This window comes from Chroicocephalus ridibundus, chromosome 2 (assembly GCF_963924245.1).
Source record: "Chroicocephalus ridibundus chromosome 2, bChrRid1.1, whole genome shotgun sequence".
In the NCBI taxonomy this organism is placed as follows: domain Eukaryota; kingdom Metazoa; phylum Chordata; class Aves; order Charadriiformes; family Laridae; genus Chroicocephalus; species Chroicocephalus ridibundus.
The window spans coordinates 24,206,374-24,223,937 of record NC_086285.1 but is presented as its reverse complement, the minus strand read 5'-3'; the positions used below and the strand labels follow the sequence as shown (position 1 = coordinate 24,223,937).

The following is a 17,564-nucleotide window of genomic DNA, read 5'->3' as shown; positions in this document are numbered from 1 at the left end:
CATATTAAATTGTTACTTCCTTAACATTTCCATCATACCTACAATCAGAAATTATGTTATTTCTATATAGATCCTTTAAAACTATGGATCTTTGTTAGCAAATAAATCTATTCAAGGCTTTCTGCACAATCACACCAACAAACTCAAGAGCTGATCACACCTTTTCTATTAGCGCATTAATTATTTACAAAATAAAATGAAACTTAGGTTAGGGAAAAAAAAATAAATCACATTTCTACAATTTTAAAGTAGTATTTGTTAGGCATGCCCACGTGAACCTAATTTACAAAAATGTGAAGGCAATAATTTTATAATACAACATGCTCACCAAATAGAGAATTTGAGATTTATTTTACTGAATAACATAAATTTAAAAGGAAACATATTCAGATTTAAGAGTGGGGGTTTTTAAAGTAAATATTTACTAGGTACCTATAAAAAAAATAATTATTCAAACAATGAAAAATTTTGCGGGGCAAGCTTAGTAATACGTTTTTCTTCTGGGTACAGAAATGTCATCTATATTTTACACAGAACAATATAATAAAAAAAAAGTCAATTTAACCTTTCTCTTCCCTACCTTAGCTCTAGAAGAGCTGACATTCTCCATGTTCTCAATACTGCAGATGCAATTGTGAGAGACTTTTCGGCAAGCTACTCGGATGTAGTCCCAGAAACTACGAGGACTTTCATAGCCAAACCAGGTGATCTGACCTTAAATCAAAATACAAGATATGTAAAGATTTATGAACCTCCCTCTGTGCTTATTTGAGATAAACGTAACTAAAATACTCCCCTATAGGTTGCCTGCGCTGACAGGATTTTACACTAGCAAGACCATAAATTCCTACTGAAAACTGGCTCACAAGTGTAAAAAAGTTTGCATTATGCAGCTCACTGGTGCACAAAGAAAAGTTTGGGGCTTTTGTGTACTTTGCCATTTTTTTTCCTTGTTAGTATGGTATAATAATACTCAAGAGTTCTTCAGGGGACTCTTAAATCACAATAGAGCACACGCTATTGTGACTAAAAAATATGATGCAAGAAGTATTTGTATTATTTGTTTTAGGTAGTACCATGTGTTTCACCAATACAGTCAAGTAAAGAGACTTTTGTTCTTTAAAAAAAATACTTTTTAAAAAAATACACGCACACACACACACATATATATAAATAAGAGACCACTGTTTGCTATGGTAGTGTTGTCTTTATTTTAGGAGCAGATTGGAATTTTTCAAAATGGGCTTTCATTGAAGGAGAAATTGATGCATGACCAAAATGTTTTGCAGTCACAATTTATTTTGAGTAGACACAGAACATTCCTTAGGATGCTGACCAAAATGAATTGAGCAAATCAATATCTCTTCTGGCACTTTAACCAAAATCTTTCAATTTTTTTTCCAGCTTGCAATGTATTGAAGTTAGAAAATGAAAGGCAAAATTACATACTACTTGCAACTGGTCCATACAAAATAAATTTCATCACAGATGGAACAGTTCAGCCCCATTTTTCAGACTGAACAGTTTACAACTGCAAACAGGTATGTAAAAAGTAAGATTAACATTGCCCTCTGGCGACTGCCATATTATGTATATGCAAAACCTTTTCTTCATATAACATGAGATCTTATTTTTAAGCTAATTTTATTTTATTTTGAGTCCTGAGTTGTAGTTCTGAAGCTTTACTAATTTATCAGAAAGACTTTAATTCTTTTCCTGTTAGAAAGCTCAGATTCCAAGAAAGAATATATTAGACTGATACTGCAAATCATAGAATTGTTTGAGTTGGCAGGGACCTTAAAGATCATCTAGTGTCCCTCATGGGCAGGGACACCTTTGACTAGACCAGGCTGATGAAAGCCCCATCCAGCCTGGCCTCGAACACTTCCAGGGAAGGGGCAGCCACAGCTTCACTGGGCAATGTGTTCCAGTGCCTCACCACCCTCACAATAAAGAATTTCTTCCTGATATCTAATCTAAATCTCCCCTCTTTCAGTTTAAAACTGTTACCCCTTGTCTTATCACTACAATCCTTGATAAAGAGTCCCTCCCCACTTTTCCTGTGGGCCCCCTTTAGGTACTGGAAGGCTGCTATAAGGTCTCCCTGGGGCCTTCTCTTCTCCAGGCTGAACAATCCCAGCTCTCTCAGCCTGTCCTCCAGCCTTCTGATCATCTTCGTGGCCCTCCTCTGGACTCACTCCAACAGGTCCATGTCCTTCTTATGTTGGGGCCTCCAAAGCTGGATGCAGTACTCCAGGTGGAGTCTCACCAGAGCAGAGTAGAGGGGCAGAATCACTTCCCTCAACCTGCTGGCCACGCTTCTTTTGATGCAGCCCAGGATGTGGTTGGCTTTCTGGGCTGCAAGTGCACATTGCCGGTTAAGTTAAGCTTCTCATCCACCAGCACCCCCAAGTCCTTCTCCTCAGGGCTGTTCTCAATCCATTCTCTGTCCAGCTTGTATTTGTGCTTGGGATTGCCACAATCCAGGTGCACTTGGCCTGGTTGAACTTAATGAGGGTTGCACAGGCACACCCCTCAAGCCTGTCATCCCTTCCCTCCAGCATGTCGACCGTACCACACAGTTCAGTGTCATCGGCAAACTTGCAGAGGGTGCACTCAATCCCACTGTCCATATCACCAACAAAGATGTTAAACAGCACCGGTCCCAATACCAACGCCTGAGGAATGCCACTCATCACTGGTTGCCACTTGGACATCAAGCCATTGACTGCAACTTTTTGAGTGTGACCATCCAAAGGACAAAGGGGACCATATATACTGAAAATCGTACATACTGAACATAAAATGCCAAAGTATGATGACAAGGATATTTTTATCTAGCATGACTTATCTTAGCTCCAAGCATACTTTGAGTAGTGTCAAAGATCTGTCTCCTCTGATCTTAAGAAATTGAAACGGTGGGGTTTATTCCCTAGCGGGTGCATGTAACTTCACTTTGTGGTCCATCTGCTTACTTTGCTACATGGATTTATTCATTAAATTCAAAGCTTGACAAAAGACTTGTAAAAAAAAAAAAAAAAGGCAAGCAGGAAGAATTAATATATACTACTCAATATGCCAAAGGAAAAACAAAATCCCAAGGTGCTTCAGTTACTGCAGATTCAGATCTTCTCAGCTCTAAGGACTAAAATAAAAGAATTTCCATGAGGTAAGCACTCTTACGAACTTACTATTTTTGTTGAAATACCAAGTGTAGCGGACAGCAAGAAAAATTCAACAGCGTTTTAACAACATGAGAAGCTATAGATATTTTTCATATGGTTTACCATTTCAGAAACATTTTTGCCCTGGGGATTATACCTGAAAAATTAAACGCAACTTAAGTGTGAAGATAACTTCGTGTCACCAATTCCACTGCCAACTAATAAAGGCAAGCATATCACACAATAACTTTTGCAGCTTTTTCAAATTATCTTAAGGACAGAATTTATTCTGCAAAAAACAGATGGTTTCACTCTATAGTTTTCTGAAATCACCAATTCAAAGCAATTCCTTTTACTAATGAACACCTGAAAAATACACACCATTTAAAAATAAAAATACCTTTATAACAGAAATACATACCAGCGCATAGCGCTTATTTGACTTACACTGATCAACACAGCAAGCTGTCCATAATTACAATATACTCTGACATAACAGCGGACTCATCTCGCAGCCAGCTCTGCGACAGGGTATGATGGGTTTCAGACTTCAGTAGGAATTGTCTTCACTTGAAAGTAACAGCCGGCTTAGGACCTTTTGTAAACCAAGAACTTCTATAGTTCACTATTTGCTCCCTACAACTTTAAACCTTGCCCACACTCTAGAAATTAATGCCATCCGAAGAAAAACTTCCTTAATCATACTACACACAGAAAAATGTTGGAAAAAACTGACCTAGAATAGTATGAATGTATTTTAATAACTACTAAATAAGATATAAAGCTGGATATTCCCTACAATTTTAAAAGCTTTCAGTGTATGAAATTCTATTTGACCCTCAATGCACTCAATGTACCGAGCCAAAGGAACTCTCAAGAACGAGGAATGAAACAGCTCCCGCTACTCAGCACTCCTCCTGGAGTACTGGTCCCCACAATTCAAGAATGACATGGACAGATTGGAGAGGGTCCAAAGGAGGGCCATGAAGACGTTCAAAGGGCTGGAGAACCTGCCCCATGAGGAGAGACTGAAGGTGTCAGGTCTTCTCTCCCTATGGAAGAGAAGGCTCAGAGGGGAACTCATCACAGTATTCCGGTATTTAAAGAGCGCCTACAAAGACAATGGAGGCCCTCTCTTTACAAGAAGCCACACGGAGAAGACAAAGGGCAACAGGTAAAAATTGCACTGGGAGAGGCTTCATCTCAACTTAAGAAAGAAATTTTTTACAGTAAGAACAATCATTCACTGTAACAACCTCCCCAGAGATGTGGTAGAGTACCCATCGCTGGAGGTTTTCAAGATGCAATTGGACAGGGTGCTAGATAATCTCATCTAGGCTCCCTTTCCCGCAAATGATTGGAACAGATGATCTTTCGAGGTCCTGCCAACCTGGGCTGTTCTATGATTCTAAAATCATATCTAAATTTTAAAGGGTCCTAATAAACTTGAAAGCTAATTCTAGTGTACACACTGTCAACTCCTTATACTTATGGAAAGAGTAAGTTTCCTGGGAAGTCCAAAGGACAAAGAGTATGTCGTCTTTGCTGTGAAGTTTATATGTCATCAGAAGATACAAAACTGACAGCTATTCCAACAGGAATGGTATTATTGTTTTTGTCAGCCAAACAAAATTATTAGGTAACCATGAAAGCTGCAAGTTTAATATTAAACATTGTCAAATTATTTCAACTCCTGTCTATGGAACTGCAAAGCAAATAGAAATAATATTGTGAAAATTTTTTATTTCACCACATTTTTGAATACTGCTACACACCTATTTGTATCAACTCATTTCTGCTCCAGTCTGACAACTAGATAGGAACATCTGCAACACTAGTTGCTGCAGATCTTTTTTCATGCCCAAGAAATTATTCACAAATAAGACATTAAACAGTTTGATGCCTACTCAATCACAGTCCAATTTCATATCTACAAAGTTCTACAGTTACAAAGTAATAACGATGAGGATGCTCTAAGGTATAGGCAGGTTTTCTCCAGACTTCCCTGTATTATTTAGTTCACAACAAAGTTTTCTATCCTGCTAAAAATAAGTCTTAATACAACTTGCTGGTAATAAACTGGCATGCTAGTCCTTTGAGGAATTTCTGTGATACCCAGTCTTTTATTTTGGGCCTACAGAAAGGGTCATTAAAAATTAAAAATTTAGAGTAGTTCATAAAGCCAGTCCTCCAAGACAATTATAAATTAAATCTCCATACAGGAGAACAGAGAATGGGCTAAACCACAAATTACACAAGAGCCCTACTACTTCTTTTTAGCCAAAACCAGTAATAGGGTCACTATGCGTGTATAAATGTTTAATCTAGTAACAAAAGCTATTCTGCTAATAGCATATAGCAAATAAAGGGCCACAGCAGCTATATGCTTAGACTTTCTTTTTCATGACAACAGTGCCTTCAGCTCTTATTTCCTTAACCTACCTTTTTCACCCCCATTATATCTCCATTACCTTAACTATTTTATCCAGCAGACTTGTGTCTCTCAGGATGAGCAGCATTACAAGCTGCATCTTACTCCAAGAACCAAGAACCCTGCTTCCTCACCTGTGACCTAGACCTACAAGTGCAAGTTGTCTTTTGCAGACATAATTCATACCCTTTCCCTTTGTAACCTGAATTATTAGAACTCACGGAATTTTGATTAATAAAAATTATATTCATTGCTTAAAAAGAAAGAGACTACATGAAATAACAGGTAGTAATAAGTGCTCTTTTTTATTTTCTCCTTCCTAAAAATAAATAAGTAAAATAAAAACCATAAGGGAAGGGATAAATTGTGCACTGCAGATGAAGAAAAGTCAGTTCAAAAATGAATTATTTAATAATTTACGATACTGGTAAATGCAGCGACAGAGGTAAATGCAACTAAGTGTATAGATGATAAGTACGCTCACAGTAACCATGCAAAAATTAAAGAAGTCACAAGCAAGATGCACTATATACATTGTCGGTGACAGAACTTATTTTATATACCAAAACTATTTCTAAGCATGCATACTGGCTAGCAGTTTGGATATAAACACATTTTGCTGTAAGGGATATTATAATGAAAACATAGTAAGTCAACAAATACATACACATTACAATAGTTTTCAGAAATACATTTGAGATGATGGCCAGAAAAAAAATCTACAATAGTTATTAATGTTCTTCAGTACTAACTCAAAACCAATTTAAAGTGATAGAAAAAGGCAGAAAACTATACACCACTGATCTAGTACAAACAATATATACATCACTTTGAATTGACTTCAGGTTTTAAATCAGCTAGGATATATCTGTGATCAAATCCCAAGTTCTGTTGCTGAACACTTTTTGATGCCCCTACCATTTCTGCACTAACTATACTTAGCTGATCTCATAAAAAGGACACTCACAGGAAATACACCTGAAAGATCCGTGGCCAGCAGTGAAAACATGAAACCACCAAGACAACTACAAGATACATCTTAATCTCCACAGTACAGAATGGTTAAGAAAGGAACAAATTCCAAACAACTCTCTGGGGGAAAAAATGCCTCCTGAAATTACCCAGCTTGCTTTAAATATTATCACACATGCATATATTTGTATACAAATTTGTAAAATCCCTTTCAGGACTATAGATCTTATTTGGTTCAGAGACCTTCAAATACATTGTCTCTGCATCCACTCAGAATACCTCTTACTCTCTGCTGTATTATAGAATCATGCAAATTCTTATTCCTGAGAAGGAAGAAGAGAGTAATTAGTCACTCATATTTTTTCCTGTTACTCCTTCTCTCCTACCTTTTCAAGATCTTCAGTTGTCCTGTCCAATAGTATCAGATCTGGTCAGCAGGCATGCCGCAAAGCTTATTTTAATGACAGGAAGAGGACATGCTTTATATCCTCCTCATTACCATATTTGGTCTACTCTGCATTCATGATAAATCCAACACTTCTAGGAAGTACCAGGTATGCTACACATACAGTATTAGACAGTACCGGCATAAGTATCTCTCCACTTTCTAGAGCAGAAGGCAGTCAATGGCTTGCAATCCCTGGAAAGACAGTTAATACAGCTTACTCTCTCTTCTTTAGGGCAATTCAAAAATAGGCTGAGCGCCAGATTGCTTTTTCTAACACCACCAGCCTATTCCTGACTGCTACTTACTGGCATCGATGTACATGTAACTGTAAGGTAGTACAGACATAGCCTTTTGGCCATGACATATTATGTTACCTTTTTTGGAACTATTTTGGTGCCATATGCACTAAGTCTTCTGTATCACATGGACAGATACCTGTGTTCAAGCAGCATTCGCAGATCTCTGTTGTGTGAACTGATATATTTATGCTGACCTCATTTTATTATTAAGCAAACACCCACTTCTAAATCACTCTTAAGAAAATGAGCAGCTGGGTTGAAGAAGTGCATCTATGGGGAAAGTCATTAGTTTTCTGCCTGTTTGACTTCATGGTCTGGCTCACCACAGGATCCAGTGAGGACCGTGGCCAGTATCAGGGAAAGGTAAGCACGAAGTGTGTGTGTGTGTGGGGGAAATAAGTCTGTAGGAAACTGCACTGAGTTTAAGAAATGTCATGGAAATTTTCAGCACTCAACTGGAAAATGCTGTGAGCAATCTGAGACAGCCGTGCTTTGAGCAACAGGTTGGACTAGATGACTTCCTAAGGTACTTTCCAAACTAAATTCTTCAATGATTCTGAAAAGAAAAAAAATAAAAATAAAAAAAAAAATCAAACTAACAAGACCACCCAAACTACTATAAATGTTGTTTCATGACCCTTTTGCTATTCGGAGCTGGCAACATCAGATCAGTTACCTACCAAAAATCAATTTAAAAATGCTGCTCATAATGCTATAACTGACATTTTTAGCAGAACAGCTAGGGGGATGAGGAATGGAAAACTATTATTTCAGAATTATTAATTGCAATGGTTTCAGGAAAAAGCATAAAATTCTAATTCTGGAGTTCAATGTTTTTTCCCCTTAAAACGCCTATCCTTCTTCCTTGCCTTTTCTTTTGTCTGGATCCTATCTGAACACAAAACCAATAAGCAGCAACAGTCAATGTATTCCATCAAGACTATGCTTTGCTCCTTAAAAACATTACATTTAGTGTCAGAAAAGACAGTTGCCACTAAAAGCATTCTAATAAAAGTAAACTTAGTCCTTTACAATGCAAATTAAATACTTTTTTTTTTTAATTCTTCCTTCCTCACCCAGTACTTCTGAAGGAAGTTAAAGATTAAGAAATGTTATTTGCCATGGCATTAAGAAAGTAAAGGTCTATATACTCAAACTTTCAAATCTGTACCATCCATTTAACTACACTGCCATGGGATTACCCTGACAACTTTAATACAATGAAGCCATTTATCTTACCATAGACAAGCAGATCATGTATGTTCTGCCTGCTTTAAAACATTTTATACAACCCGCTGCAATCACCAGTCTGCTTCTAGTGTGTTTGTACTGACACGAAGTATGCATTCAGAATATATTAGTCATTTCCATCGATAAAATGCAATTTCTTTCAAGCCCTGTGTTGTATAATATGTACCCTTTTAAAATTTGAATTGTCACGGTACATTTATTATCTCAATTTCCCTTTCAAGTTTTAAAGAATAGATAGTGATCTAGCTTATTACCAAAGTGTTCCTGTTTGCAATACAACGCACAAGTTGCTGTGTTTTCTGTATTTTTATTTAACTCTGCAAACTTAGAAAATCATACTGGAAATTACAAGAGGAAGATTGAAACAACAATTTAGCTTTTTGATTTTTGCTATTTCTTATTTGAAATAATTTTTTACTTGCAAATTCCATTTGCCTGCAACCCATTTGCCAGCCTATCAAGGCTTCTCTGTACTGCCTGTCCTCAATAATAGACTGTGAAGCGAAAGAATGTTGGGGGGGAATAAAAAAATTTGATACTGATTTTTGCTCAAATATCACTGAAGCTGGGTGAGATGAAAACAGAGCAATTTCTCTGCAGTGTCAAGTTGCTAAATACCCATAATCACTTCAATAATCTTTGTCACAATGTGACAAACACTATGTTCCTAACCCCACTGCGTGATTTTTCCCCCCACCCTTCTCTGACAGAACGACAGCAGGTAGTAATTGTGCTACTCAAACGTCAGCCTACACACAATATTGTTCACAAAGCTTATTTACGAATATTAAAAAGCAAAAGTATGAAAAGGAGTAGGTTGTCATTTTACACATCTATATTAGATGATTATGATGTCCTTCATATTCCTCAATTTCAGAAACCATACACAGAACTGAGAAACGAGGAGAAGCTCATAGTCCTTTTCTAGCGACTGTTACTGCTAAGGAACAGTTTGTTCTTTTAGCAAGAAAGCTTCCTCTAGAACAATCAGAAAAAGCAAACAGACATTTTCTTGAATTAGAACAACATCTGACCGATACAAGAGGAAAATCAACAACTGACCTTTCTCAAAAGCAACTTAATCCAGATCTATTACATTCCAGTAGCAAAAACCAGCTTCACTAAGGGGGTGGGGGGATGGTCATGAAAGGACCTAAACACAGTTATCTGGAAAAGGCAATGAAAGCAGGGAAGGGAGAAAGAAAAGGGAGCAGCACCACACATACGCTCTCTATAGCTTCTGTTAAAGCAGAAAACACTACAATTGTCTTTCAGACTCATAAGACAAAGCCTTATCATACAGCAGAAAAGCAGACAGAGCTCAGCACCATGGCAACATCCACTTGCTTAATTACCAGCCAAGAAGGCTTCCAACAGGAACATTGGAAACGTTTCACAAAAACTGTTTCTTTGACTTTTCCACAGTAATGCAAACAATAGAAAGGCAACAGCAAAGGGACAGACACACAAAGCAAGCCAAACCTTTATTCAGCACCAAGGAGTTTCTACAGATGTACACTGGTTTCATATAAACAAATTCTCATGGCAAAAACATCACCAGTAAGGAAGCTAATTAACATACCTTTCAGTCGATGACTTAGAATCTGTTCCAGAATGGCTGCAAAATTATTAAATTCAGGGGAAGTATCATCTATAGTCTCAAAACAGGAACGGTCGATCAGAGTCTTGACTGAAAACCTAGAGCAAAAGTACAGGACAATCATAAATTATATGGATAGCTATGGGTCCTCTATAGCAGGACAGTAGTTTGTATAAATCAAACAAGCAAAGAACCAGAAAAGCACCTTGATGATTTCAAGTTCAGTCAGAGCAATGCAAACACATACCACATTGAGAAATGGCCTGGAAATGCAATCATCATTGTTGGTCTTAAGCACAAAGTCTTAAAAACAAAACCAAAACAAAAATCCCCATGCTTTCTATGTAGAAGTGAGCTAGTTATTTTCTAATTATTTTCCTTTTCTCTAAATTATTGTTATAAAACTGTAGAAAAACAAGCATTCAAAAGCATCCAACATTAGTTTCTCTTTGTAATCCTAAAGATCATGATTTTCGCTTGACACTTCACTCAATGCTCCTTTTATTCTCAAAATCCATGCCCACGAATCAGAAGTATAAACTCTATCCTATTACGAGAACACTGTAACTTCATCCTAATGCAAGAATAATCCAAACGTATTACAAAACAGTGAATTTTTATGCACTGTTAACTCTGTGCATTAACTTGGACAGGCTGATTTCCCTGTGAATGGGGGTAATCCCTATTCAGCATCATATTATTTCATTATTATGCCAGAAAAGCTATCAATTTAAATGATCTAACATTTGAAATTGGAAAGGCTGAATCAAGCCACTGTAAAAAGCAGACAAGATGTCAATTAGACAATGTTAACTGTGTTTAGTTACACCTGAACTTACACAATTTCATTCTCATTCAGAAGAAGAGTTTAAATCTCAAGAAACATGACAAAAATTGATTTTTCTCTTGCCTTCTCATTTTAATCACAATCCATTTTTATTTTACTTTCTTCTCCTTGTTCTTCAGTTTTCAGATTCAAGGCAAGTTTCATATGTCCTCAACTTTGAAAATAATGTTTATTTTATTTATTGTGTTTTTTGCAACAATCCTTACTTGTATTAATGGAGCCATACTAGAGCCTGAGGCGATGGTTTTCACAACACCCAAACTTCAACAGTACCAGTTTAGGAAGTTGTCACTCTGCCGGCTCATCCCAGGCTTTATACCTGGGCACACTGTCCCCTCAGTTGTGCCAGTCCTATTTTAATGGGGCTCACTATGAACTGATCTAGATTTTTAGTACTCAACACAAACAGTTCTATGGCACAGCTGCAGAAGCAGCACACTACATAGGCATGGGCAGAAATGAGACTCCTTAAACCAACAGTACTATTTTCAAATGTTTTGTATTTTAAAAGTAACTAAACCGCATCCTCAGTGGAGTCAGCACAGCCTCCTGATGCTCATTTACTAAATGAAACTAATTATGCTCCAACTAAATTGTCATGTAAATTTCAAGAGTTTCAATTCAATTATGCTATACTAAGTAAACTTCTGAATAAAGACTCCCTGTCCTACCTTTCCTGCAGTTTCTGTTGATGTAGTGGTTTTAGCAGGACAGGAATTAGGAGTGAGAAGGGTGGGGGAGGAAGCTGCTTCTGCAGCGCCAAGTTATGACTCAGTTTTGAACTCCTCCACATTTTTAACCAATTTTGAGTAAGTGAGAGACATGCATGCCCACCAGTAAATTTCTACCTGCTCAGTATTATTGTTATTGTCTACTCTAATGGCAGTAATGACTGCTGCCTCAAAGCTATACAAGAGCAGTGAAATTATCTATAAAAAAACTTCTTAATTAAAAAAAAAAACCATATAGCAAGGCTATACAGTATTAACTGTAACAAGAAGACTCCTCCCACATCGTGCAGATCTGAAAAAGAGAAGGTGCAGCATATCACTCACTCACTGGTGATATACACAAGAGAGACAAGTGAGTTAGCAGTGTAATGTACTGGACTATATATAGGAATATCATCTTAAAACTCAAGAGACACGATCATCCATAAACTGCAAAACAAAGTAGTGTATAATATGTAGCTATGCCTATTTTTTCTCTATTCAGAGCCCTACTTACAAGTTCACAGGTTAATACTGTATGGGACACATATTCATAAATGGAGATATATTCAAGAAAAAACAAGTAATTCACATACATTTCTAAAAATCACATATAAGTAATTTCTTTTTTTTTTTTTTTTTTTTTTTTTTTAGTTTTAAAGCATTCTGCAATTCTATTGAAGATAAAGATACCTAGATTTTAAGGATACAATTGTTAAATACGTAGGGTCTTATTAGAAAAGCCAGTCTAACAGCTCATCATCGTTAATGGTAGTCTTTTAAGTGCTCATGTTACTGCCACCACGCCCTCCACAGAAAGATTTATTTCCATCTCTCTACTCTACACTTTCACCAAAAAACTGAACAACTTTTATAGCTATGTCAAGTTTGGGTGAAATTGGCTTTTAAGAAAACAGACAGGGAGTGCAAGTATGTACACTTAATTTCCATAGACCAGGAAGATAACAGTGCTACCATACAAAATTTGATTTACAGGAAATATTTTTGGGGATATTTTAAAAAATTCTTAGGCAAATACTCCTGTGGTTTTCTTTTTTTCTCCAGTACTACAGAGAGACAAACATATCTATAAGTCTAAATTAAAAGTCACAAACACATTTTGCATAATAGTCACGCTTCACCGTGCTTACCACACAGACTGGAAGAAGGATTTAAGGTATGTAGAAGCGATGCCTTTGAAAAAAGGTTACACAGTAAGCACTGGGTAAGCCATTTTACTCAGTCATGAAAGATGCCTCTTATGTTCTTTCCAGTGTATGGCACCCCAGAAAAGGAGACCTATGCTTTTACACAGTTATGTGGAACGACATGGGAACTGAAAGTCAAGAGAGAACAGGTCAGGTCTAAAGAACACAAGGGCTACAAAGAAAAGACATCCAAGTAGAGTTAGAGCAGCTTTCTTGTTTCCCTTTGTTGCTGCCACCTTCATCTTCTCTCCAACGGGCTGCTACAGCAGCACCGCCCTCCAGAGCGACAGTCTACCTACACACCAGAGGTTAACAGAGAAATGGTAACAAAAAGGCATGAGAAAATGAAGCGGCTCAAAAACAAACTTAAAATTTTCTAAGATGAACTTTCTGGTGGACTGTAGGAGCAGAGGAGTAATATAGCTCCAATACCTGTTGCTTCAAGACTCTTTAAAAAACGTCTTTTATCCAATCATTTCCCATTGTGTCATGGCAACAACAGGGTTGTTTTTTGGTTTTGGGGTTTTTTTTCCATATGGTAACTGCCGTTGAAGAGATTCCAATATCATCTAAACAACCTTTGTGAACGCTGATATTTTCAGTTTTTTAAATATTCTTCTGTCATGAATCTAGTCTTCCTTGAGACAAAAAAAAAAAAAGATGAAGAAACAGTAGCATTTTCCAACCTTAAAAAGACCACCTGAATTATGTAAGAGGAAAACACTCTTTAATAAGAAAGACTTATAGCAATCTTTTTGGGGTAGGTTCTTCCACTGTGTTGCAAAATGCACAAAAAGATCTCCCAAATTTCTTGAATAACTCCAAACCAAAGCCAAGCCTTTTGTGGATATATTCCAGGTCCATAGGCTTATTTTCAGAACAACAACAAGCCTCTATAATCAAAAAGCAAATAGGTAGAAAATTTGACTGCTATATGAATTTGTCACTTTTCATTGTCAGGTTCTGCTCCTCTCAGTTTTCAAATGAATGGAAGGATTCTGTCAGATTTATTTAGCTTTCAATTTGGGAAACGTCATAAAATGCCATTTTAAAGAACATAAACTATTAATATAGAATAATCCCCAAGATTATAAACTAATATCTCTTATGCTGGAAGACATGGCTTGGACATGAAATCAGACAGTTTAGATAAGGGTCAATGTCACTGCAACAGCTCTTCTGCATATTAGCAAAATCACTATTTTAAAAATATGTTTCCTGACAATTGTTCAATTCTGCGTTCACATTCTGTATTTGAGCTATGACCCTCACTTCCAAGGCCTGTCTCTACTTTTTTGGTGGTTCTGTAGCTATATGGATCTTTGATCTATGAATCTTAGGGAAGACTAGATTAAAACAAGGTGAACAACCTAGTACAACCTCAAAATCCCAGCACTTACTAGAAAATGGAAGGCATCAAACTTTAGGGAAAAAAGGTAGGGAGAGAGACAGAGCTTAGGACATCTATTACTTATTCAAACAAAAAAATCCTAAGAATTATTGCAATTTAAATCACAGCTGTGCAGTAACACAAACATAACCGTGTATTTTCACATGCAATTGGTTTATGGAATTTAAGTTAACTACGTTACTTCCCATGGCTACAGTGCCACTCAGAATTTTAGTGGAAACAAACTGTTCCTTCCAAAGCTGTGAAAATAAGAAGCTATCCACATCCACATGAGGAGTTAGATATCATCACTGTAAGAAAATTAATATATTTATTTATATATTTATAATAACTTAATATATTAAGTTAAAATCTGCTAAATCGAAGCTTTGACAAAAATAGTTCATTATTTGACACTGTAAACAGATGGTAATTCAGAAGAATATCTTCCTTGTGATCTCTCACCTTCACTGGGTAGCAAGCCATACCATCCAAATTTAATTGAATCAATTAATTGGAGAAATTTTTACCAGAAATTCTGCACCTTCTCATAGGATTTTGATTGGAAAGGTCTATTATCTTACTGGTTTTTATACTAATTTGGCTATTCCTAACAAATAACACTTTTCAATAATAGAAAATGTGTGATAACTACAGTAAAGAACAGAAATATTTTAAACATTCACTCTTATACTGGCAGAATAAGAATATAAACACATGTATGGAAAGTATAACACAAATCTTCTTTCCTCATCATCCCTTCCAAATTTTAAGGTGTATCCACACACTAGGAACTTCAGGTTTTGTGAAGACACAGAAAAATGAAATTGTTTTACCGAAAATAATTAAAATATGACAATTTCAAGTAGTTTCTGCAGTAGCTCTTTGTTTCATATGTCTTTGACTGAATTCCCTCAGATTTCTAAGCATCTTTGAATATGTTACAACATCATTTCAACTGCAGGACAAGGACATGAAATAAAGAAACTAAAAAATAAAATGTAACAGCACAGACTACAGAAGAGTTCTTCTCAAATGAGGAGGCAGAAAAAAATAGCCAGCTCTGCAGAATACAACATACTCCTTTTAAAAGAACTGTTTATATCCTATACAATGATGTCATTACATGATAAAGCTGGTATGTTCAAAAGCCTGTACATTAGCAATATCTATATCTCTGTAACAACAGTGAAACTGAAAACTTTTGTTTCTTCTATTTGTTCTGCTTCAGCAAGTTTGATAAAAGCCTTCTTTTTCTATGTTTTTATTGCATGCATTTTCCACAATTAAAAGTAGAGGTATGTATAAAAGCCTGGGAAAAGACAGAACAGTATCGATGCTACTCTGAAACCCAGATACTAGGACTTGAAGGAGTATTGAAGCAAATTTCTTTCAGTAGCCAGAGAGACAGTCACACTTTTAAAAACCCATTAACAATAGAAGAAAAAAAAAAAAAGAAGAATATGGGGTCCCAAACTGTTTTTTAAAATACTGCTACAGCATGAAGTGGTGAGGGTACAAAATTATCTAACAGTTGTCCTGGTATATTACTAAAACTTTTGAGACCAAAAATTATATCATAGCTCGTATGAAGCTGTTGAAGACCTTCTCCAGATAATAGTCTAGTTTGATAACTTAAGAATTTAGTAGTTGAAACACATGAACTAACAAAGTCATTGCTACCAGCATATTCATGTATTTAAAAGTTTGCCATGATGTAATGGGTCAGTACTGCACGCTTGGAAATGCTGCATGAATTCAACAATGACAGGAGTGGAAATGCTTAGAAGTACAGCCACAGGAAGTATTATTATTATGCTTCTATAAGCTCAGCGCTAAGATGCTAAAAAAAATTTGAATTCACTAGCTCCAGCCTGTACTGCAGATCTCCTGAACTAGATTTTGGAGATAAAAATATCCCCTGAACGCAGCCTCCTTGGGACCGCTCTTGCGGCACCAGTGCGATAACAAGAGCAGGGGGTGAGACACTTCCACAGCTGCCTGGAAGAACAGTTTTAGGTTTCGCTTCACGTCCAATACGTGCCAACTCTAAATTTTAAAAGCGTCCGTACCGCATCGATTTAAGAGAAATCGACGAAACCCCAAATTCTATTTGCGCGAAGATGAAAAACCTCAGCCCAACGCTGCCGAGAGTTCAGTCTGCCATGCCTTGCCCGCCACACGGCTTTGGCCCAGCAATGCCATCGAGGTGCCGAAACCACACACACACACCACCACCCTCCACCCCTCAAAGAACCATTTAAGGCCCCGATGCCAGGTGTGCTCCGGCACCGCGGCAACACCCCTCAGGCAAACACTCCCCAAGAAGCTGAGTCAGGACGGAGGAGATTGTCCTCTCCCGCCCCTACGTGCCCCCAGAGGCCGGCAACAACCTCCCCGGAGGCCGGCGCCCCCGCTGACAGGGCGGCCGCGGGCTGCGGCGGGGCTGCCGCCCGCGCTCCCGCCCCCGAGCGGCCGCCACGAGCAGGGGCCGCCCGTCACCTGCACGGGGAGGAGGCGGAACGGCCCCCTCAGGCGGGGCTGCCAGCGCCCAGAGCGGGGAGAGCGAGAGGAATGGTCCCCTCAGGCAGGGCAGGGCCGGGCCGGGCCCGGCGGCTCACCTGCAGACTGTCATCAAGTTCCGCCTCTCCACCGCGGCGTTGCGAGCCGGGACGCTCTTCCTGCGGGCGGCGACGTTGAGCCCCCCTAAGCCGAGGGATGCCATCTCCGCCGGGGGCAGGTGGAGCCGCCGGGGCTGGCGCCGAGCCTTTGTTCCCGGCCTCCCGCTCTCGGGGATGCTGCGCCCGCCGCCGCACGCAGAGGAGGAGACCCCCGTGTTTTCCCCGCGCCTCCTCCTTCCCCCCGCCCGATCCGAGGCAGTCGGCCGAGAAGGCGCCAAGGTCCCCACGGCGGGGGCGGCTCGGCCACCCCCCGCCCCGCTCCGCTCCGCTGCCGGCAGCCGGGCGGCCAGAGCGCCTCGGAATCACAGCGCCGCAGAGCGCCGGCGCCGCCAGCCAATCAGCGCGCGGGAGGGGCGCGGCGCGGCGCCGCCGACGGCCGACGCTCCGGAGGGGCGCGCGCCGCTAACGGACGCGGGCGGGAGGGTAGCGCGCTGGCGGCACCTGAGGCGATGGCGATGGCGATGGCGATGGCGGTGGCGATGGCGATGGCGATGGCGGTGGCGGGGTCGCCTTCCCGGCTGAGGAAGGGGAAGCGCTCCGCCAGGTGCAGAGGAGGGGCGTCT

General features: G+C 38.9%; 1 protein-coding gene across 1 annotated transcript in view; it reads right to left on the bottom strand.

The window, feature by feature from the left end:
- RUNDC3B (RUN domain containing 3B) overlaps nucleotides 1-17,320 on the bottom strand; it is a 55,746-nt gene extending 38,426 nt beyond the window's left edge. Inside the window, exons 1-3 of the mRNA XM_063324779.1 lie at nucleotides 16,942-17,320; nucleotides 10,148-10,263; nucleotides 581-714 (exon numbers count right to left, since the gene is read on the bottom strand). Of these exons, the coding sequence (XP_063180849.1) occupies nucleotides 581-714; nucleotides 10,148-10,263; nucleotides 16,942-17,045 (354 nt within the window). The 5' untranslated portion in view covers nucleotides 17,046-17,320. The remainder of the gene's footprint in view (nucleotides 1-580; nucleotides 715-10,147; nucleotides 10,264-16,941) is intronic.
- Between the last annotated feature and the right edge of the window lie 244 nt (nucleotides 17,321-17,564).